The sequence below is a fragment of the Aspergillus lentulus genome (assembly GCF_001445615.1).
Source record: "Aspergillus lentulus DNA, contig: Alt01, strain: IFM 54703, whole genome shotgun sequence".
Taxonomy (NCBI): domain Eukaryota; kingdom Fungi; phylum Ascomycota; class Eurotiomycetes; order Eurotiales; family Aspergillaceae; genus Aspergillus; species Aspergillus lentulus.
Window position 1 is genome coordinate 93719 of NW_028322123.1, and position 23134 is coordinate 116852.

At 48.0% G+C, this 23134-nt stretch overlaps 6 protein-coding genes across 6 annotated transcripts; 3 read left to right on the forward strand and 3 right to left on the reverse strand.

The window, feature by feature from the left end:
- Positions 1-1588: 1588 nt before the first annotated feature.
- On the forward strand, positions 1589-3422 carry ALT_0018 (MDR family MFS transporter; the record flags this gene model as incomplete). Its single annotated transcript, XM_089598900.1, has 5 exons — positions 1589-1763; positions 1820-2073; positions 2125-2248; positions 2303-2573; positions 2654-3422. The coding sequence occupies 5 exons, from the start codon at positions 1589-1591 to the stop codon at positions 3420-3422; spliced, it is 1593 nt and encodes a 530-aa protein (XP_089456564.1).
- Positions 3423-4752: 1330 nt separating this feature from the next.
- ALT_0019 (cytochrome P450) lies at positions 4753-6534 on the reverse strand (the record flags this gene model as incomplete). The annotated part of the gene is made up of 5 exons (XM_033564237.2): positions 4753-4854; positions 4900-4989; positions 5043-5738; positions 5794-6159; positions 6232-6534. The coding sequence occupies 5 exons, from the start codon at positions 6532-6534 to the stop codon at positions 4753-4755; spliced, it is 1557 nt and encodes a 518-aa protein (XP_033420128.2).
- Positions 6535-7251: 717 nt separating this feature from the next.
- ALT_0020 (putative inactive 1-aminocyclopropane-1-carboxylate synthase-like protein 2) lies at positions 7252-8524 on the forward strand (the record flags this gene model as incomplete). The annotated part of the gene is made up of 2 exons (XM_033564238.2): positions 7252-7983; positions 8045-8524. 2 exons carry the CDS (start codon positions 7252-7254, stop codon positions 8522-8524), a joined length of 1212 nt encoding a protein of 403 aa, XP_033420129.2.
- A 482-nt stretch (positions 8525-9006) lies between these two features.
- Positions 9007-10678, reverse strand: ALT_0021 (FAD-dependent oxidoreductase; the record flags this gene model as incomplete). The annotated part of the gene is made up of 6 exons (XM_033564239.2): positions 9007-9151; positions 9199-9277; positions 9338-9533; positions 9599-9659; positions 9716-10182; positions 10259-10678. The coding sequence occupies 6 exons, from the start codon at positions 10676-10678 to the stop codon at positions 9007-9009; spliced, it is 1368 nt and encodes a 455-aa protein (XP_033420130.2).
- Positions 10679-12793: 2115 nt separating this feature from the next.
- ALT_0022 (demethylsterigmatocystin 6-O-methyltransferase) lies at positions 12794-14288 on the forward strand (the record flags this gene model as incomplete). The annotated part of the gene is made up of 5 exons (XM_033564240.1): positions 12794-13021; positions 13077-13206; positions 13256-13379; positions 13434-13888; positions 13957-14288. The coding sequence occupies 5 exons, from the start codon at positions 12794-12796 to the stop codon at positions 14286-14288; spliced, it is 1269 nt and encodes a 422-aa protein (XP_033420131.1).
- A 1302-nt stretch (positions 14289-15590) lies between these two features.
- ALT_0023 (polysaccharide lyase family 1 protein) lies at positions 15591-16816 on the reverse strand (the record flags this gene model as incomplete). Its single annotated transcript, XM_089598901.1, has 2 exons — positions 15591-16614; positions 16677-16816. The coding sequence occupies 2 exons, from the start codon at positions 16814-16816 to the stop codon at positions 15591-15593; spliced, it is 1164 nt and encodes a 387-aa protein (XP_089456565.1).
- Positions 16817-23134: the final 6318 nt, after the last annotated feature.

Sequence of the window (23134 nt, forward strand, 5' to 3'; positions counted from 1 at the left end):
GATCGGACTGGAAACGCCTATGGACCAGCTTAGTCCAAAAACATTTCCTCTCCCGTCCCTACATCTTCGTGCTGTTTCAGACAATCTTCACAACGGCTGTGGCTTTACAATGATTCGGGGCATACTAGTCAATAACTACAACGCCGAGGGAATGTTATGATTACCGTATAGTACTCACGACGAGCATTTTCCGAGATAAGACCGAAATCGTGGCCAACCACTCTCGCCAAGGAGCATGAAGAGGCCCTGGACACTTCAATTCCCTTGCCAGAAACTAGCGGTGTCTATATAGATCACAAAGGGGGCCAACAACATGAGGGTTCTCCACGGTGAGAACAACGGTGAGCATGCAGCTTCATCCGAATACAGAAATTCTTAGTGTAGTTTCACTGACGATTAACCAATCGTCGTCTTATTCGCCTACGGCTGCGCGACCCAGAGAATGCCTGGACGACTCCAAGCCAGTTTCGAGCCGCTGGGTCAAGCTATATCATTGTAAACATTCAGTCGGCCCCCAAGCCTACCCTTTGGATTTGGGTGCGCGATCAAGAGGGAAGTCTGTTGGTATGATTCTTTGTACTTGGCAACGAGTAGGTAGCTTGTGGCTTCTATCAGAGTACTGTTTTTATTATTTTCTGTATGACATCGTGATCATGTCATCTGTTGCAATTTCCTCGGGTTCTGAAATGTATTTTAACTAAAAAGTGTATAGACAGATTTCTACTGTAGTAGAAATATAGTGTAGTATTGGTCAATCTTGATCATAATGCACAGACCAATGTGTTCTAGTTGTTAAAGAATTATGTAGATAGGATTGTTCTTATAAATACTCATAAATAAGGCACATGTGTATGCCTGCAGTCCAGACTCTGAACTAGGATCTATTCCATTTTGCTAGGAATAACATACAGATTAGTACGCCTGCAAGCTGTATATGCGGCCATGGATCCCCGCAAATGACCACTGGACTCTCCACTTCCACGTTTTCCTTCACAATAAGTATTCTTCTGCATCTATGTTCCCTACACCTAGATATACAGCCGGGGTTATATTTAGGAGTAAATATACTTCCTTATATACCTTAGAGGTAGCGAGCTACTCTATCGGTTTGTAGGCAACCATCCGCAAATCGGCGGTGAGCCTTCCACATTTGTGTGGCGTAGCTGGAGGGCCACCCTACCCTGCATGGGGACCACGTCAAAAAGGTTACACAATTCGTATTCGCTATCTGTTGAGGGGTAGAGCTCTGCCAAGGTACTGGGCAATTTCACTCTTCTCCGACAGTCGACACAACAGGGGTCCATGGCGAGTGGTAAGTGCCAAGTGCTGTTGGCAACTGGCATGTCTCGGGCTGGGCGACTCCTGATTGAATGAACTCGAAGCTAGTATCTGACAAGGGTGCCAGATGAACAAAATAATAGGCTAAATACCGGTATGTCGTCCCGTCTGACAGCTTATACCCTGGACTTGTCGGAGTAACCCGCTAGACTAGCGATATGCTTTATATATGTTTTAGACTTCAGATCCACTGGTGATCACATCCATTTTCCGCAACGCTTGCTACCCCAACCATCTCTAGAATAGCATGATGGAGATTGCAACGGAGACTACGCGTCCTGCTGCGGTAACCACGAACGTCACTAACGCCAACGAAAATGAAGAGCAGCCTGCAACTGGATATATGCATGGATGGGCTCTCGCTTCTTTGACTCTGGCGTTTATGTCTATCTGCCTCGTGTTAGCTATTGATAATACCATTCTAGGTTCGTGCTTCCCATAATCTGGCGGACGGTGCATCAGACCTGATTGTCGTACCAAGCAACGGCGATACCACATATCACTAGCGACTTCAAAAGCCTTAACGATATCGGCTGGTATGGGTCTTCCTACTTGATCGCACAGATGGCACTGCTGCCGACCTGCGGCCGCCTCTACGCATTCTATAATATTAAGTGGGTGTACTGCCTCTCGCTCGCCATCTTCGAACTCGGCTCCATCCTCTCTGCAGTCGCCCCGAATTCTATGTCGCTTATCATAGGTCGAGCCATCTCTGGCCTCGGCGCTGCTGGTTTGGTGAGCGGGACGACAACGATTATGTCTTATTGCGTATCTTTGAAAATGCAGGCGATGCTGTCGCCTATCGTCCTGGGCATGTACAACGTTGGATCGGCGATTGGACCACTGGTGGGTGGGTCGATAACCGATAATAAGGTGCTGACGTGGCGGTTTATCTTCTGGATCAATCTCCGTGAGTTTCTGTCGACGAAGAAGCCCATATAGTGATTATGGCTAAAGTTTCAAGCCTTCGGAGCTGTTGCGCTGGCTCTGGTCTGGTTCACCTTGAGGAAACCTCCACCCGCAGTAAAGGGGGACCTACCCTGGGTCCAGAAGCTACGTCAACTTGACCTTCCAGGGGCTACTCTGCTGCTCGGTTCCACATCGTGTTTGAACCTGGCCCTACAGTGGGGCGGCATCGTCTACCCCTGGTCTGATGCCAAGGTATTCGGTTGCCTGATCGGATTCGGTTTACTCTTGATTACCTTCTTGTGCCTGCAATACCTAGGCAAGGAAAAGTTGGTTCCTTCTCTTGCAATTTTAGTTCCTATCTACATAGAGAGTACTTGTCCAGCATGCTTGCTAACATCAATCCAAGCTCAAATATCCCTCTTCGCATCTTTCGAAGCCGTACCGTATCGGCATCATGCGGCTTCATGATGCTCGTTCAGGTGGCTATGGTAGTGCAATCGTACTTTTGGCCCATATACTTCCAGTCGGTCAGGAACACCAATGCCAAAGTCTCGGGGATCAATCTACTCCCGTTGATCGTGTCGAACACCCTCGGCACGCTGTGCGCAGGCTCTATGGCGTCGACATTCAGGCACTATGTACCGTTCATGTGGGTTGGACCTCTCGTCCTGGCTACCGGAGGGGGTCTATATCAACTGGTTCGTGCCGACAGCCCGCGGGGACAGTGGATAGGATTCCAAATCCTCTCTGGGCTTGGCTATGGCAGCTGTAGCCAAATGCCAATCCTGGCTGTGCAGGTCGTCCTCCGCAAAGCAGATATACCAACAGGGCTTGTCATGATCATGTTTTTCCAGATGCTTGGGGGCGCGCTGGCTCCTAGCGTTGGGCAGAACCTCTTCACTGATGGACTTCTGCGGAGTCTCAACAAGGTGCAGGGAATAGATGTTGCAGCCGTAGTGGAGGCCGGTGCAAGTGGTTTCAGGGAAATTGTTCCTCAGGAGCGATTGAATGCCGTCGTGGATGCATTCAATTCTGCGTTAAGGAACGTGTTCTGGGTGGCGCTGGCTACGCCAGCCCTTTCTTGGATAACAAGCTGGGCAATGGAGTGGCGGCAATTGCCTGACTCTAAGAGACAGGTTACCCAAACGCCGGCCGAGGAGGTCGGGGAGAAATAGCTTGACAGCAATGAAGAGTGGCCTGGGGGTAAGGGGAGCATGCCCGACTCATCGCATCGTAATCAATAAAGTACGAATCCGAGCAATACCTAGACGGCGATGCATTGGGAAAAGAAAACGTGAAAGCCTGCAATCTGCCCACGGCGGGCTGGTGCTTATGTCGGCGACCAAAATCGGATGATAGGTAGATCTCACACTTTAGAGTAATCTCCCAGACCAGAAGCATCACGTGTTCCTGTGCGTCCACCCTCCCTCCTGTGGGTTAGTTAAACCATAGCACTCGCAGTAGCAGGTGGGATCTACGTTTGCTCCACACGATGTCCATCCGCAAGCACTACGAGTCACTACATCGCTATCCGTAAATAGTGGCAAGGTAGGATGCCATCGACTGTGAATCAGGCGTCTGGTTGTGGACCATCGGTGGTAGGTGGAAGAGTGTACAGAACCTTGAGAATTTCTCTATGCCGTTTGGGAATTGCGTGTTGCGTACAGTGTGCCTACTGCCAAAACTATCTCCCCTTCAGCTTCCTATAATACTCCTGTTTATTCAGAAGAATACTTCTTGCTAAGGTATAATTATTAGCTACAGCCTCGGCCTGATCAGAAGAGAGTGACAATACAAAATGAGTTCTAGTTGCATATTTTATATATCTTATTGCTCTAGCGACGCCTCACGAGCTTTTCGGGAACCCCATCCCATCCTCCCTACCCCAGATATAATGAACATTTACTATTGGACCTTGCCAGATATTATCTGGATCCCAGTTCTTTGCGTGGAGACCAGGCAAAGAACTAGAGTGCTCACCGATAAAATTAAGACTAGACTTTACCAGAAAGTTTCCAGGATTACTACTTTACCTTCAAGAATTCCTGATGGTACTGTTTATGTGGCGCTAGAGCAATGATATCCAAGTTCGACATTTGGATTTCGGCTGTATTGAAGGACCGGATATGTCTTCCTTGGTCCCGTGGTGGAGTTTATAGTATTATAGTGGTTTTTTGGGGCGATCCTATCCGCCGCTTGCTGCTACGTCAAACTTTCCTGCGAGCTTCCCTGTTTCAATATGTATAAGACTGCTTGTTGATCAATGAATATGGTCCCAAGGAATATCCATTTTTAATGTTGTGGGACTCAACGGCTTAATTATATGTGAGTATGAATCTCAATTTTCGCTCACGTAATTCATGCTCAAGTCCACAGGAAACTATCATATTCGAGATCCTTTCGCAGCCTTGGGTTGGATCAGTTGCACGGGGTAATATCTAGTGAATCCAGGATTGATAACGTACTAACAAGCCCAGTGTTCGTAGTCCTACTCTGGGCTAGGTCCTACTGGTTGAAGTTGTGTTTCCTGACCGTCGCCTGCACGCTTTCCGGATATATGACCCAATAGTATGGATTGGACTTCGCTCGAGGCTCGACAAGATCGACCTGAGATGTAAGTATGTATTATCGACGTTATGGTCCGGTACTCACATCATAGTTCATGAACAGGGCAGTAACAAACTTCTTGATTTCAAACATGGCGACGTTCTGGCCCAGGCAACCTCGTGTCCCGGCCCCAAACTGGCGCAATCAGACATTGAACGTACCAAGGACCCGGACTGCATCCGACTTACACTCAGCAAACTAGCTTCCAGTTTTCTAATACGTGACGGTTCGCCTTCCAACCATCGCTGGGGACGCCACACTTCCGCATCATCCCCCCATGTCGGCCGATAGCGGTTAGTAATATACGGACTCATGCCTACGACGGTACCCCCAGGGTAAAAGTGACCGCAAATTATCGCTCCTTCAGCAGGAACCACTCGTTCGAGAGGCATAGCGAATGGAGGATCAAGCCGAAGTGACTCTTTAATACAAGCGTCAAGGAAGGGGAGGTTCTGCAGTTGTTGCCATTGAGGAATAGGAAGAGTGAGCCCTGTGGTAGTGCCTTGCTTATTCCGCAGCTCGGTTCGTACTGTTTCCAGTGCGTCAGGATTTTCCACGAGGAAACAGACCACAGATCTAAGCATGGAAGCCGTGGAGTCGGCCCCTCCCAGTATATTGGCAAAGGTCCACGTTGACACAAATCGAAGCGGTACATTTTCCTTTTTCTCCTGGGCCTGTAGATAATACCCGAGGAAGTCACCGTCAGCACATGGTCCGTCCGCGTTTGCATTGGAGAGCGTGTTATGACTGTTCCGACGCGCGTTCCGACGCTCTGCGATACGCGCCAGAACGTAGTCCAGCAAAGGGGCGATGGATTCGCGTTTGATGAGATTTGCTAGTCGATTCTTATGCAAGAGCCAATCGAACCATGGTATCTGCGTCATCTGCTAATAGTTGAGTCTTATCCCATGTCAATGTCCTCCGTGGTCTATAACTTACTGGTCCGATATTCAGATTTGCTCTCTTGACGTCTTCCATGATACCGTGTAAATCTCTCCCATGCTGCACGTACCCATATGGGCGGGAGAATGTCATCAAGCCCATGGTATCGTAGGACATGAATTTAGACCAACTTGTTAGGTCAAAATGTGCGCCCGTGGGCACAAACCGGCGATCAAGCTGGTCAAAAAACATTTGCGTGGCACTATCCATTCTTTGCTCGAAAGAGGATACAGTATACGAGAGCGAATAGTACACCGAGATATGTTGCTTCATCTGTCGATTCGCCGCGTCGTCCTCCGCGGTGAAGACGGAGAGGAGTAGGCCGTCTGTGGTCCACGGCCGGAAAGCGCGGTACATCTTGCTCTGCTTTGGTCAGAAGATTCTTCGCATCCATCAATAGGGAGAGAGACAGCCTGATGGATATGGGTTACGTACCTTGGGGAATCCGCCCCGCAGGTTGAAGATTGTCTGGATGGCCTCCGGGTCACAAATGCATACAAGGTTGGGACCGAATCGTACGGCGGGACCATATCGCCGGTGAGCGAGAGTTTGGTACAGGTGGAGGAAACCACGGCGCGCTAGAATGAAGCGATAGAAGTTGGTGAATTTTGCGACGAAGGGACCGGGGATGTGCTGCAGGTGCGAGTATGTACGGTAGAGGTGATAGACCAGTATGGTGGTGATCCCAATTACCAAGACAGCCAGCGCCTGTTGCGTGTCCAGAGACTCCCACAGCATTCTCAGTGATAATAATGGTGAATATAGTAGGTGGTGAAATGTAGAATATCACTGCCTGTTCATCCTACTTCTATTTATAGTCCGAGGCACAGTGCCTGACTGAAAGACTAGAGGTGAAAAGGGTTGAAAGGCGACAATGTACGGCCTAGGCGAACTTCGATGTCCACTGGTTCAGCGAAAGTACGACCCCAACAAGCCGCAGGATACTCCCCCAGTTCTTGTCACCACAAGAGATCTGTCAATGTGACAGTCCCCAACTGCATTCCTCGGCGTATGTGTTACACAACCTTGGAAAAGAGTCTAGAACCTGATTGCTGCGAAGAACAATCAGAGGAGAGAAGCGATATGCACATATCTACACCCAGAAACTGAGGTACGGGAATCTGTAAGGAGGTGGCAGGGCCTTGAATAGATCGGTTAAGCGCTCTATACTCTTGTTGGCTTGCAGACCGCCCTTTTTCTTCATAGAACTTCATAGCGAAACAGCGGTGAGTTGGAATCGCGCGTGACAGCATTGATCGCCGTTGGGACCGAAGACGCAAGCCCCGTCCAATTTCATAAATAGATGGAAGATCATAGGTGCTGCGTCGCCGCATGTAAGTCCGTCTTTGCATCGGCTCTTCGCTGTCGATGCTCTCAGGCCGCATGAAGCAAAGCCTGTCCTGGCTTTCAGAACATGCCTCCGCTGAACCAACCCATCCAAAGGGCGTACTGGAAATGGACATGGCGGAAAATTGGCTTGTCCGACCAGACGCACTTCCTATATTGAAAGACGCAGTGTCGTTGAACCTGAAACAGCAGGACCTCTCATATTCCCAAGAGCTAGGTGGACCTCCAGGGCTTCTGAATGTGTCCGCCTCATTTTTCAATCGTTTCTTCTCTCCTCAAGTTGCTGTTCTACCCGAGCACATCGTTACGAGCACAGGGTGCGCATCAATTCTTGAGACCCTTGTCTTTTCGATTTGCGATAGTGGAGATGGTCTACTACTAGAGACACCCATGTGGGATGGGTTTGCGGTCACCTCAACGCTGAGAAACAACGTGCGGATATGTCCCGTGAAATACTCGAGACGACCGACAAGTGCAGCAGATCTTATACAGCACTATAGCGAAGCGATTAACAATGCGACGTGTCCAATTCGGGGCGTCATCGTTTGCAACCCCCACAATCCTCTGGGTCAGCTCTATCCTACCGTATGGTTAGAGGCACTGCTTCAATTCTGCGAAACTCATAATATTCACTTCATCTCGGACGAAATATACGCCCTTTCAAATTTTGGGGCGATTAGATGCAGTCAAGATGTCAGCAACCCCGACGTTGTGATTGGGCTAGAAACGAAGTTCACATCGGTATTGGCCATAGACCTGAAGCGACTGGGGGTTGATCCCGCTCGTGTCCATATAGCTTACAGTATCAGCAAGGATCTTGGTAGTAGTGGGGTTCGACTGGTTTGTCATCATTCTCAATGCGTAACTATATTGGTGCAATCTAACTCTGACACATTCTCAGGGATACCTCGTTACACAGTCGAATCCTGGGCTCCGCTGTGCACTAGCGGTCCTTAACCGATTCAAGGTGTCTAATATAGCATCAACAGCTGTTGCGTCTCTCTTCTCGAACCTTCAGACACTCGAAAACATACTGGACCGTAGTAAGTCTCGCCTGCGCATAGCGGCGGAGATGGTGGGAAATTTCCTATCATTCCATCACATTGCGTTCTATTCCCCAGTTGCTGGATGTTTCATGTGGGGGCGGGTTGGGGGCGAGCTAGCGACAAAGGAAACAGATGCAGAGCTACTAGAGAAATTTGCAGCGGCAGGTGTGGCTGTTGCTGCTGGCTCTAAGTTCAACGGCGGAGAACCAGGGTGGTTCAGACTCACGTTTGCTCTACCCCGAACGAATCTGATCGAAGGTCTACGTCGAATCGAAATTGCAATGGGGGCGAAACGACATTGGATACCCGAGAATAATGCGGTTGTCGATTTCTAGTCAGGGCCATGACAGGTGGAGGAAGACTCAAATTGGATAGCTGATAAAGGCATTACACAAGCTCCAGGGTTTTCCCTGGCAGCTCAGTCGTCTAGACCGCCTCTAATTAGAACGATGGGCCATCATTGTACAGTCAATCTAGCAGGTGCAACATTACCAACTAATCCACCGACCCGTAGAAATAGTATTGGCGCCGGCATCTTGGGTTACACTCGGGAATTAGATCAGACAAAGGTGCAAAGTGTCCCTTCTCGTAATATCCAAATGAACGTCCGTATGCTGTCCACTGCCACCTAGCATACTTGCAGGCGGAGACCAGCCCGATCAGTACTAGGCCATGCGTCTCAAGTCTCAACCATGTAGGGGGACTCTTTCCCCACTTCGCTATCTAAATACACGTGCAAAGGTGGGTAGTTGAGGAAAGAATCTAAATGGCAGGGCCATGTATTACCATACTGAATCTAGCTCGTATCGGGCATACTCTAGTCATAAGACCAATCTTCAGCTCCCACACTGTATCCGTTTGATAGCTTTAGCCCCATTGGCAGACCGCGGGTGTAGTTGTGAGTGTAGGCTTGTCCGGTGCGTTCGGAGAATACCTCGTCGATGTGCATCTGCATATTATAACTGATACTAATCAGGACTAGATTTCCCCAGAAGGATTGTCGACTCACGCAGTCATCTCTTCAATTGTCAATTTCCCCTGCTCACTCTTCACCACGTAAACTGGATTGTGAATGTTGCTAGAGAAACCTAGATAGATGTTAATGTGCATGTATCCGGGGTTCTCTCTAAAGTGCTTTTTTAACTTACCGATTCGCTCGTTGATATTGTGTGAGGCTCTCGCCGCTGCTGCCTGAACCTTGGTTGCTCTCGGGAGACGAACTGACTCATAGATAGATAGTGACTCGACCACATCTCCCTTGAAGTATTTCTTGCTAAAAAGAATGCCCAAGGCAGCTGCGTCTTCAATTGCCATACAGGCCGCTTGGCTTTGGTGAGGCATCATCTGACTGTCTGTCAGTTTCAATGTTTAATTCCGCTAACCCAGATGGTTCAAGACTTGTGACATACTGGGTGAGCTGCATCACCAAGTAAGCAGACCATGCTTCTTGCAATATACGGATACGGTTCGCTGCGAACAATCAGACTCGTTGAGTAAAGGCCAATTATGCGTTGGGCTAAACCCACTGCATCCATAGACGCCATGGCTGGATTTCTTTGCCAAGGGCCAAATGTCCGCGGACTTGCGCATCGAGTTGAGGGTACGGCATCAGCAACTCTTCCACCGGCCGGTCAGCTCCCCCCCAAGAATGATTCAGGTAGTCTCCTTTCTCCCGTGGGAAAAAGCAATAGTACGATAGCAACTTGCCCCCTCGGCATGGCGAGAGAACGATCTTGTCCCAGACCTCCCCATGGCCGCCCCAGAACTGCAGGGCGTTATCTTTGGAGAAGTCAGTAAGACCAGCGGCGATCGCGTCTTCCGTGACGACGTTTGCATGTAGGCAGCTAGACTCGGCGGGTCGCTTCTCAGACCAGATACCGAGAATACCACGAACGGCGGATCCGATGCCATCCGCGCCGATAATGAGATCATGGTTGGCCATCTCTCCGTTCTCAAACTCAATCAAACCGGTATCGATATGGATGTTCTTGCACTGAAATAAAGAATATTAGATCGGCTGCGCAAGGGCCCGGGCAAGTAGGCGTGCTTATACTGACTCTACACCTTACCTTGTGATTCATGAAGAGTTTCGCGGGCACCCCTTCGCCCTCCCCCAATGCTGAATCCTTCAACATTGTGTGCATACACTGCCGCTGAAACATGTAGTACACGTATCCCCATCGTTCCTCGTAGTCATCCAGTTCATACTCAGTCAGGATCTTGCCCGTCCTCCAATCGCGGCTGATGAGCTTTTTTAGAATGACCCCATCACCCTTAGCCACGTCTACGCCCCACTCGTGTAGCCAGCGCGTACCGTTCGCTGCACAGGAAACAGAAGCACCGGCTTGACGAAGGAAATCGGCACGTTCGTAAATAGATACCTTGTGGCCGGCACGGCGCAGGGCGGTCGCCGCGGACATTCCTCCTATCCCACCGCCAACAACGGCGATGTCTAACTGCCTCCAGCCAGGAGGTGAAAATGACCCCATGAAGACGCAGCTTGACAAAAAAGAGTGGGAGGCGTTCCCTCAGGGTATGGCGTTGTTGTAATATTGTTAGATGCAGATCCCTAGTCAGGACTTTTCCATGACCGAATGTCTTCACTTGTCCGGCCCACGCAATAAGTACTCACTGTAATGATCATTGTAAATGAGCAGCTAGGGGCTCGGGTGACACTGCTTAACATGCAAATGTTTATTTATGGGATGTAATTGCGTTACGGTAACTGCATGCCCCACTAATTTGCTGCCCTGTCGATAGTTATTCTTCTGCAGTATATGTCCTGGGTGGGGTCTTAGACATGCAAGCTGGCTGAGTATGGGTATAGCAACCGTGGAAGTGCCCGTCAAAGTGTAGCTGCACCAAAATCTCAATGCAGATATGTTATCGAGGTCCTGGAAATTATCAAGATCTCGACCATATTTGGGTGCGTCCAATCAATATCATCGGCTCCTCGGGTGCTGTGCCTCAAATAGTCGAGACCATTCTAAGGGCATGACAACCAGTCTTCCTGCAGCATAGACTGCATTAGCTTAGAACCTTCTAAGATTATACAGCATTGCTTTCGTATTCTGGCGATTGGTGGAGAAGAGGAGGTCGTGCTGCTGTTACAAGAGGCGAGGAAGGACGATTCGTCTAATAGGAGGAGCTCCGATATAGGGCGAAGTGAGTTATTGACTTGGCAGTTGGATTATATCTCGCTATCCTGTGTCTCAGGAAGCCATCTCGTGTTGATACCACGTAGATCATGTAGCGGTGCTGCCGTCTCTTATCTACCACCCTGGTGAGTCTTACTTGGGTCTACACGTGGATCTGCTAGGCGGATGGATAGACGAAATACATTCTCTGATGCTTTTCCACTCTCTCCGAAGATTCTTTTTTATAACACCAGCATCACCATGCCGTCACGCACAACCATTTTCAATGGTCTCGCATGGAAATTCTACTTAGAAAGAATGTGGTCGGCGCCGATTTCGTCAACGACCAGGTTCAGCATTGCTATTAAGAAATGCCCACTCGTAGTGACCGATATATTTAGAAGTAGTCATATACTGTTCGCAGGCATATCGATGTTGCAAATTTCATTGGCAATGGGGTTCTTAACGTCCTCAAGCCAGTGACTGATGCGCCCAAGTTCAAACGCTATGTGCTCTCCGAAGTATCCGAACATAACCTTGAGTTAAAGAAACCGATCAGATACGCCGGTGGCAAACGTGCCCAGCAAATGAAGACCAACCCCCCTGGCAATGAAAGAGGGGTTCCAAAAAGATATTTTGTCTTCGCCTAAAGTTTCTCAAACACAATGTCTGGTGGTAGGGGCCGGGTGGACATAAACTGGGATATCAAGCTTTACGACCAAGCGCCAGAAAGCATCCGAGTTTGGTTGATTGTAAAAGTCATAGGTCTCTCCATTAGGCCCAGACTGTGAAAAGTCCTTCACCGACTTTTACAGTGGCTTTATGATGTTTTCAACCGACCCTTGCAATGAGTCTAAACTTTATGACATCTCATCAGCCCGTAAGAACCCGTCAACATATAGCGACATTCACTTACAGCTATACAGTTTCACTGGCTATTATATCTTAGTCACCCGGTCAGATGTTCTTTACCTGATGGTACCGTGCAGCTATCACTAATAGATGATGGGATACCTAACCATCATTTTTGCTTCAACCTAAAGCTTGCTACGCAAGCTTAATCTCCTTTGTGTAACCACTCATTTGTGTAACCACTCATTTGTGTAACCACTCGTTTGTGCAACCACATGACCTATTATCGACTCTTGACGTGGCTAGGAACGGAACAACTAACCCCTCTCGAATAATCAACACAAGGCTTTCCTCCACAGGGTGACCATATGCATGAGCAAATATCCATAGTTGCTTTAAGTTGAGCGGAAACGTCGGCTAGGATGTAAATCGATGCCGAGATTCCAAATAGACAGTAAGTGTCTCGATTTTAGCCTTTAACTGATATATTCAACCTTGTTACGTACACCTGAGGGTGTCTGTAACATAATTGCCTACATCTGCGGCAGTACACCAGGTCTGCATACCACACTGTCTCGTAGTTTGATCGCACCTGAGTGCTTATTTACGAGCAGTATGCCAGCCCAGACAACAGACCGAGGCCAATCCCCTATCGACGTATCTATCGCTACCGAGTCGAATAACTTCGAAGCGGTTCCCACACTACTGAAGGAGATTACAGAATCCTTTGATGCCTTTACTACTAGCAGTCTAGGCCGAAAGGACTTACTTGCCAAATGTCGCCGCTTGGTTCAAGCCCTGGAGACTCCCCGAGAGACCATGATTTATCATTGTTGGGCACAGGTAAGCACCACGTAGACAGTGCTTGGCAGATCTAACTGGTTTAACTACCAAATAGACTGGTGCAATGGCCGGCCTCAATTTCGGTGTGGACTCGGGTTTGTGGACACTCATGGCGCAAAACGGCGACAAGCCGCAAAAAGTCGGCGAGTTGGCAGCGAAGCTGGGGATTGATCATGTACTTCTGAGTATGTTCTACGGTAGCTCATCTGGCCAGTCTTACTAAAACCTTATGAGGTCGTCTGATGCGACACCTCAGCGCCATGGGGTATCTCATCGAGATTGGTGTGGACGAGTACAAGTTGACGAATTACACGAGGGCGATGAGCATTCCGGCGATTGGCCATGGCTACCTTGCCATGTAGGCGCAATCTCTCAGTCCGAATGCTTTCCTTGTATCTGCTCACATCCACAGGCTCTCCTGCACAAGTGCAGGTCCCATGAGGTTCCACGAGTTCTCCCGGAAGCGAGGTTGGGTGAATCCCACGGATGCCAAAGACACGGCAATGATGTACGCCTACGGAACCAGCATGGATACTTTTGCGTGGCAGCAATCTCTGGGTTACGGGACACACTTTAACGACCACCTGAGTGGCTATGCCCTTGGTTCTTTGCCTTGGATGGACCCTAGATTCTATCCAGTGAAAGAGAAACTGATCGACGGTGCTAATACTGATCCAGAAGCTGCCTTTCTCGTCGATATTGGCGGCAACGTGGGCCAAGACTTGGAGCTATTTCACACACTTCACCCCAAGGTTCCAGGAAAGTTGATTCTTCAAGATTTACCCGTGGTCATTGGCCAAATTCGGAACCTAGACCCGGCTATTCTCCGTATGGAGTACGACTTCCATACGAAACAGCCCGTCAAAAGTAAGGCCTCTACGGCACCACAACGTCTTTTTCCTGGAAGGCGAAAATACATACTCACAAACTATTAGGCGCCCGAGCATATTATATGCACAATTGTTTGCATGACTGGCCAGACGATGTATGCAAAAGCATTCTTGCGCAAGTCAAAGCTGCCATGAAGCCCGGATACAGCAGGCTACTGATTCATGAGCACGTGATACCGGAGACAGGTGCCTACTGGGAAGCCACAGCACTCGACATGGTCATGTTGACACTCCTGTCTGCTCAGGAACGCACCCGCACAGCTTGGTATAATCTCATTGAAAAGGAGGCAGGCCTTAATATCAATAAGATTTGGAGCGGTGGAGAGGGTTCCCAGAGCCTGATTGAATGTGAACTGCCAATTCATGCAGCAAACTAAGCTTGCATGACCTCTCTCTAGCCGATCAGGTTTGATGAATTGGCGGCTTTCTATCAAGTGGGATTATTAGTTTGGTTCAATGACGGTGAAAAACTGGAGCGGGTCGGGTACATTTCGGGGCCAGATCTGAGTTCAATTTGGGTAACACATGACGCTCAATCCCGGACCAGCTATCTTTTTTCGGAAAGCCAAAGTCTTGCAGATGAAGTGTAGTTTGCCTATGGCCTCAAAAAAAGCAGCTCTGGCTTGGAAACAGTCTGGGCCTCCTATAAATGTCTTGCCGAATGAATCTGAAAGTCTACAATGGATTCCACAGCTTCTCTCGGCCTGCCAGAACTCACACTTGCGCAAAATGGCGAGCTATTTGTGAGCCATGGCATCGTTTGATTTTTGACTTTCCGCGGGTCAGAGCGGACGTCCATCAAATAGTTGATGGCAGAACCGTCAAGATCGAGTGCTCTTTTTTTCCTGATTCTCCATAGAATATCTTTGCGGGTGGCCCTGGCTCGCCTCCTTGGCCCCTCTATCTGCACGTCAAGATCAGCCAACCAAAAGATTGTTTCAGCACACACCCCCCTATAACTGGCTCCCTGATTAATGCTTCTTTGGGACTAGTGTTTGTGCTGTTTTGGCCCACTTGGCATCAATATACCGGAGTCAAGGATGGTTGAAGAAAGCTGAGGAGCGACAGATGCAGTGGCAGAGATGCGCAAAAAGGTGCTCAGGCCAGAGCATCCAGACGCCCTGGCTGCCATGGCCGGCTTGGCATTAACGTACTGTACTTAGGGATGTTACAAGGGTGCAGAGGAGCTGCAAGGTGAATTGTGCTGGAGACCCCAAAGCAAGTGCTGGGTGAGAGTATCCAAGTACTCTGACCCAGTATGTTCCCATTTGATATGAACTCCCCAGGGCAAGAAAGCTGCAGCAGAGGAGCTGACGGTGAACATGATTAATGGTGAACTGCACCTGGTCAACTGGAAAGAGAGTAACATCCCCAGGGCATCTCAGCTGCTGTGGCAGTCACTTAACCAAATACTGAAAGCCGCATTGGACTAAACCTGAGCACCCACAGCAGTCAATAGAAGATTGGACACTGCCATTCATTGAATTAGTAGCTTAGTTTGGAGTTTTATTATATATTAGACAGCAGAAGAAAGTACAGGCTAAGCCAAATAACTAATGTCAAGAAAGCCCTATTCCTTGAATTCAGATCAGAGTCACTTCGCCGGCTTGGTCCGCGCTGGTAGGTAGTTTTAGCTCCTCATTTGGTTAGAACAGAACGCTCTATAATGGGTTACAACTTTACAACCTCCCAACTCCCGCATTGGCCTTGACAAACGCGGCAACATCAGAAACTGCTCTGGCACCGAGAATACGATTAGTCCCTGCGGCCGCCAACTGTGTCAGCGCGGCAGTGTTCTTAACACCCGCCAGAGCCCCTGAGCCATCGATGATTGAATTAGCCACACATACACGTCCAATGATCGAGGTGCAAGTCGATTCAGCGCCTGAGGGCACGTTGAAGATGGCGTTGGACTTTGTGGTTGAGCCGGTGGTCATGGGAGTGGTTACGTTGCTGAAGACATTTCCCTCAATAAGCGACCAGGTATTCGCCTCAATGTCAAAGGCATGGCCGGCCATATCCTCAAAGTAATTGTTGACGGCGTGGAAGATGTTTGTAGCGTCATTGCTACTAGTCCCGTAGTGTGGGGCGCGACCGGACAGATGATGCAGGTAATTCCCCGAGAACGTGTAGTAATCCTTTGCGCCGATGAGCAGGAGAGTCCAGTAGTGCTCGCTGTTGCAGGTCGCGGACCAGTGTGTCCGACCATCGAACTCGGAGTTCGAGATGGTGACGTGGCCTGCAGCTTCCCAGCCAGATACGATCATCTGACGACCGACAAGGCTGAACTTGCAGTGGTCGACCCAGACCTTGTCTGCCTTCTGGATAGTGAGCGCATCGCCACCCCAGACGTACTGCGGGTTGATGTTGTAGAGGTGGACGTTCTGGATTATGACGTTGGAGGCTCCGTAAATGCGCAGCCCGCGACCCTCGATGATGCCCTTGTTGCCGACGCCAACTATGGACTTGTTGCTGTTGACAGTGAGTGGCTTACCACCAGCCGCATTGTATGTAATCGCCGAGACGGCCGTCGTAGTGCTGCCAGTGCACGACAGCGTGCCGATGTAGTCCTGGCCACCGTGGAAGACGTCGCAGCCTTGGTAGCAGCCGGCCGAGGTGGTGGTGCCCATGCTGGACGTGAAGTCGAAGGTTTTGTCGATCAAAATGACCCGAGGAACATCGTCTTCTAGCCACGACTCTAGTCTGTGATCTCCTGTCAGTATCTTTTGCAGCAAGTCGCAGGCAGCATGGGGCCGGTGACATACTGCGCGATATCGGAGGGTGCTGCCGGCGTAGCACTACCTCCTCCAGTAGTGCCGGTGGCCATGCCAAAGGCTGTCCCAGTGACGCCTGCAGCAGTAACAGTGCTGGCGAAACAAACTATAGCTAGGGTGATGGCTTTCATTGCGGCGAGCCGGAAGCTGGGCAATCTGATGCTGTTCTGACCGTAGGCTCATTCATCTGGACACAGCACCGCTATTTATGTCTTTTGCGATGCATAGTGCAGATTCAACTCGTAAATTGACTTCATGTGGAATGATTAACGCCGTTATAATCTCCGAGTCCTGTGTCAGCAAGTCCCGAAAAGGGAATAGCTAGCACCGACTAGATCCGTTTCAGGACTGTGTGGAATCACTAAAGACGGGGAAATCTTCCCACCTGTCCATTGCCAGACAAACATAGGCTCGGCAGAACCCGATTGGACGGTTCAGATACTTCACACTGCATTTCAGACTGATGGTTTCATGTTTAGTGGTGCTCAAGGGTATGCTGCTCTCAATCTTTCTAGTTTGAAATCCCCAAATCACAAATCCTGGGCGGGTCATGCCATGATCCTTCATCTGATCTCGAAAGAATGGAGCAGTTACATGCGGCTGTCTAGCTCTACATAGTCGTCACGGATGCAGGAATTTCTTGGCTGTTCTCTGTGTCTGCCAGAATCGATTGCAGAAGGTTGACTCTACGCTACTTGTAGAATCCTCCAGTCAGATTGTACGGAACACCTTGGACTCAAGGCGAAAGCCAAAAAAAAAAAAAAAAAAGAAAAGAAAAGAAAAGAAAAAAGAAAACTATGAATGAGTATCCAGCCTGCGAGTAGACCGCAGTGAATGGAATCGAGCACGTAGGTCTAACGAGTTATGCAGTGGCAAAGGGTTGAGTCCTTTGGTTAGATAACACCAATGTATGACTGTTGTAGTTTCACTTCCGCGATGTAATAGCTGTGTATGAACAGTGGCGAAATAAGGGGTAGAAGGAGCTCCCTCCGCAGTGCCTGATGGAGAGCGTAAGGTACATTTGCGGGAGGGGAAGTGGATGGGAGTTTACGCAAGCACGCAAAACAAAACCATAGCCAGCTGGTGACATGCTTATTTCTTTCCAGTTCGTTAATTACACTTCATTGCATCCTTATCTAGTCTTAAATAAGCTGCTCCACCTCTTTTCCAGTAGAGATCTGTCTGGACGCCGGCATCAATAATTATATTTACGCACTCTTCAAGCGTATGCATGCAAAAACACAAGTCAGCTTCCAAGAAGCCCACGGGCATCTTCTAGGAGACCTTACAGTGCACGAACAGACAGACGCATATCTAAAGATCAGGCTTATATAACTAGAACTCTCGAAATCTTGGCACATCGGACGGGTTACCGTGTTGCTACAACTTACAGACCCGGGCTTTAAGTTATGAGCGAGCGACAAAATCAGAATGATAGTAAGTATAACTGTGGACAACAGCTCTTCTAGACAACCATGCCACTATTCTAGCCTCGTTGCCAGCCATTTAGTCAGTTTCATTACCGAGCAGAAAGACTGTACGGCCATTAGAATGCGAGTTTGAGACAGTCATAGATCAGTTGTGATCACTTTCCAAACATAGCATGCCTGAAGTCTTTCACTAAGAGCTCTAGTCTTTTCATATACCTTCCTACATGACCTTATGCGACACACATTTGGTTATAAAACCGGTTAAACTGGTACTAATTCAACATTGTTGTGATGCTCTACGTAGAAAATCCCATCCAAGTCACACCGTTGACTCTGCACTTCACTTTCTAACACACCACCTAGAAGCTGGGCTCGTTTTAAAGCACGGCATAAAGAAGTGGCATTGTCGCCAAAGAACAGTTACAATCCCAGGCGCATAACTGCCAGGTGCTATAACTGCATTCTATGCTCGGGCCAACAGCAGTTGCGACTACAACAACGCAGACACGAAACACCCAGAAAAAGAGAAATGAGGCATGGCTGTTGTAGTGGCGACGCCATTATGGTTTAGTCTCCATTATCATTATACAAGCATAATGGGTCCCTCTCCCCTGCAGTGGTACCTCCCTGAATGTATATACATGCCACCTTGATCACATACAGATACTTTATACATTTCTTCTTATCTTGATTACTTTTATCTCCTCTCGTCCACTAAGACAGTCACTGAAAAGGGCTATATAAGGACACATCAGGATTATATACTCAACCAACTCCATATAATCTACCAGACAGTCACAGTTACTACAAGGGATGAGGCTCTAGTCTGCCAGTTAACCTTCTTTCAGAAACAGGGTGTATACTTGGGAATTGAGGACTGATTTAGGATCATGAGCATTCATATCTAAAAGCCAAGGGTGCACAAAGAGTTGACTGCTTTAACTGCCTATGAGCCACCGCACACCAGGTAATGGCAAGTATCCAACCTTAAGTCAGACACATGCTTCCAGTACTGGGAGATATTTAATTAATCTGATTCTTAAAAACAGCAGTCTAATTACTAAGTGATATATAAATAATATACCCACTAGTCTAGCATAATTAGGGAAACATAAAATTAACTAGCTTACTGTGCTGGTTAGGCAAAACCTAAACTTATCTATCACTTCATGAGCTCAGCTCGAGAAGCTCTTATACTTTAGGATGGGTATGATTGGTATCATTGTTTACTAGTAGCCCTTTAGGGTTAAAGACCTAAACATTGCAGCTAGTCTGAAGAGAATTTAGCAAGCTTCAGGCACCACAAGTTATTAGTATGACCTTCTCCGTAGGCTCCCATATAGTGCAAGAACTTTAAGCCTCTTGTTTGTAATTCGCAGTTTATTCTCAGCCATATCCAGGGCCCCTGTCAGCTCCAGGGTACTAACCCGGTCGTCCTACCTCCAAAAACCAAGCTATGGTAAGTTCCACGCATTTGCTGAATCGAGATTGGTTTCTGACAGGCAATAACCCAGGGACGGACATAAAGGATGTTCGAAACGAGAGACTGGCCGAAGTACCAGAATGTGCAAGTTGCTGGCAATATTGTTGCCTGTTGGGTTGACACAGCGTAGACCATATAACACCTCGACGTCGTTCAGACTGATGTGGTTAAAAAGGAGTGTTGCCAGACATACCAGTCTCTTGACCACCACATATGTGCCGCAATGTTGGCAACAGCTTCCAATTGGGAGAGATGCACAAAATCCATATCCCATACATCAATCAATTATTTATACAGATTCTACCTCAATCCCCTCACTGGACTCACCTGGCAACACCCTCTTCTGTGCCTTGGCGCTCTGGTTCGACCTGAATGAAAGAACCATCATGAAAATGATGTCACACTGAGTACTCCTGCAATAACTTAGTAGGTAATTATTACCCTAGTTAATGCATTAATGCCCTGATTCTTGGGAAGCAGGAACCCTAACCTACTATCCGTGATACTAAGAGTACTTACTAACCAGCCCGGCCAGTGGTATATATATATGAAGACACTCTTCACGCCTGTGCATCAGAAATGAATATATTAAATTAACCTTATAAGTGGTTGGAAGAGCAGCATGCTAATAACAACCAATAACAACCAGACTAATGACTGGGTGGTAATCGCTAATTAATTATGCCAGTATTGATGCGAAGGTAGATTCCTAATCCAAGCCCTATAATAACTAGAGCCAGAGTAAACAGTTGTAGTGGTGTGTGGGTATGTAGGATCGTCTTAGCATAGGGGATGATGTGAATTGAAATAGTAAAAGATGGTAATAATATAATAAAGGTAATGCTCATAATGACTGCATGGGCTGTCAATGCTAAGTTGGATAATCCAGTCCGTCCTTTGCCTGTTGTCTGTGTGGCTGCTATCGCGTTGTACCTAGCGAAGGGGTTTGATTTGTTCACAGTGGTCAACTGGGCCTGTGTTATGGTAATGGTCTGTGTCCCATAGGAATCATGCCACACCAGATTGTATGAGACATTGCTAGAGTCAATTAGGGAGCTCTTCTTTGTTCCCCAGATCTATTACTTAAGGTGCTGGATGTATCTAGAGAGCCACTAGTCCATTGAAGGCAGTTATTACAGTGCATATTAGTGGTCATGTACCCATTACTGACGCTAGGACAATCTAGGAGATTGATATGTGCATTAGAGTTATAGTCCAGCTCTGAGTGACCTGCGTTAGACTAGGGAGAAAGGGTTACATTATTAGCAGACACAGCATACATAATAAATATATTATGGCCCGCCATCTTTGAGCCTCAGCCAAGAGCCACCCATTAATATAAGATGAGCCTGTGGATTTGAAGTATAACAGGGCAGAGTTACTGAAACTATGCTTCTATTCACTGTAACACTATAGGCGACATCACTTATAGGAGAGAAAGAGTAGCTTTGGCTGGCAACACGGGGAGCTGTCATGTCAGCACTTATTTAGAGGCACAAGTAGGAGATACATACTAAATGCCAGATATATGAACGTGCCTCAATGCATTGTGAAGATATATCTCTTAGTTGTTACTGCAGTAGGCAAGCTGAGCATGAGCAAGAGGGACTATACAAATTACTCAGAATGTCAACCAAAAGTGCGTTGCCTGCATTGATAACTCTGATAGCCAGTCCAACATAGACTACCGAAGTCAACCATCCATGGTTATCGAGGGATCCGATGCACCATCTGATCAACTTGGCCACGTTGAGGAACGCCATGTCCCGTCTTCGTTTTAACTCTCCGCTATGCTATGAAGAATGCCCACCAATCAGTTCCTCATAGTGTTGCCTTATATATCTAACCGATCGAACCTTACCGTCTATACCATGGAGTAATGTTCAGGCTATAAGACTGATAGAATAATCTGCTCCCAGTCGCCTCATTCCCAGCTAAAGCCAGGGACTATCAACGGGGCAATGGAATAGTAGATCCCGCACCGTTTTGATGAAATCGGATCCACCGAGAAACCCCCGAGGTGAACCCAGAAATCCGGGGTCTGATTGACCCGAAAAGAATGACGACTGTGTCCGGGGTGAGTACTGACGCGTCCTGGCGGCGTTCTTCATGCAGTCCATGGATGAGCGGGGAGAGACATGAGCTTGACCGGCTAAGATTGCACGCTCAACCAAGGCCCTTTCTTTTAGTCGTAATCAAAAGATGAATCAAAACTGGGGTGATTGGTCGTATGATAATTGTTTCCACGTCAAACAATATCATTTGTCCTGAAAATACAGTTGCCTTGAAGGATCAATCACAACTTGTACGTCGAATTTCAAGTAGATACAAAGGAAACTTTATTCCCGTTGCACAGCCTGCCTTATCTTTATCCTAACCTCCGTAGGCCATTTCGTGGAGCAAAGAAAGATGGCTGGATTGGTTAGAAGAGGAAATAGAGACCATCTCAACTTACATGGCCGGTCCCAAGTTTGAGTACTGAGAGCAATCGTCATCAACTTCATTTCTAGGATTGGAAGGGGATTAAGACCTTGATCGCTCCATGAGAGGGAAGTGCTCCAGGAAGGAGAAGTTATCGAGTTTTGTGTCATATTCTTTGAGAACATGGCTGGAATCCATCTGTCTAGGGACAAATTCATGATTGGTCCGTTTGAGGAACTCTCCATAAAGTAGCGATAGTGATATATGTCATTATCCTCGATATAATAGATAGATTACATTTCGTACACTTATAACATTGCTCATGTTGTTAGGAGCTTTCCTCTACCCTGAGTTTGTTTGAATGGGAGACCTATCCCATCGGCCCCGCCATGGTTCTCTCAGGGGACCACTTTGTGGGTCTTGTCGTCAGTGCGCATAATAAAGTTTCTGCTTGATAGGCATCAGCAAGATAAAGCTTGTGTTCGCCACGTATTGGATAGGAGACGGTAGGCAACATTCTTATTCCAGCCATTGATGACCATCAGTCTCCCTCCCATTGGCTGAGTCGATCTGAGACTACCACGGAACCCGCCCATCTCCTACTTCTGGTAACTACACTAATTGCTGATGACATCTGCCACTTCCGAGTATGAATATTTCTCACGTGACCATATACGTCCAACTAGTTCAGCAATGTGGAGGCTGCTGCTACAACTACAACCATCTTTGTGTATCTATTGTACATCAGCTTATTTCTTACTGGGCAATTTGAGCCTCGCCTAGAGGCTTTTGATGGCCACTTGTCTACTGTTCCGACACTTTGCGGGGCCCCGTGGCGCGCAGCTATGAAACGTTTGAGATGCTTACTGCGAAATCTGAGCAGCACTAAGGAAGCACAGTTACAACCATGTGCCAGTCACCCTTGCAAATTTACTGCATATGCGTCCTGAACTGGTGGCGTGGCTGATGATGGCTGCTGCCTTTGCCTTTACCATGGAACCTGAGGACCATAACCTTGATTGGTCACTCTTCAGCGTCCTGGAAATCAGACCAGAAGAATCAGCTGGTAAGCTCTTTTCGGGAGGGTTCAACAGTTGTCCCCAGCATTAAGTTAA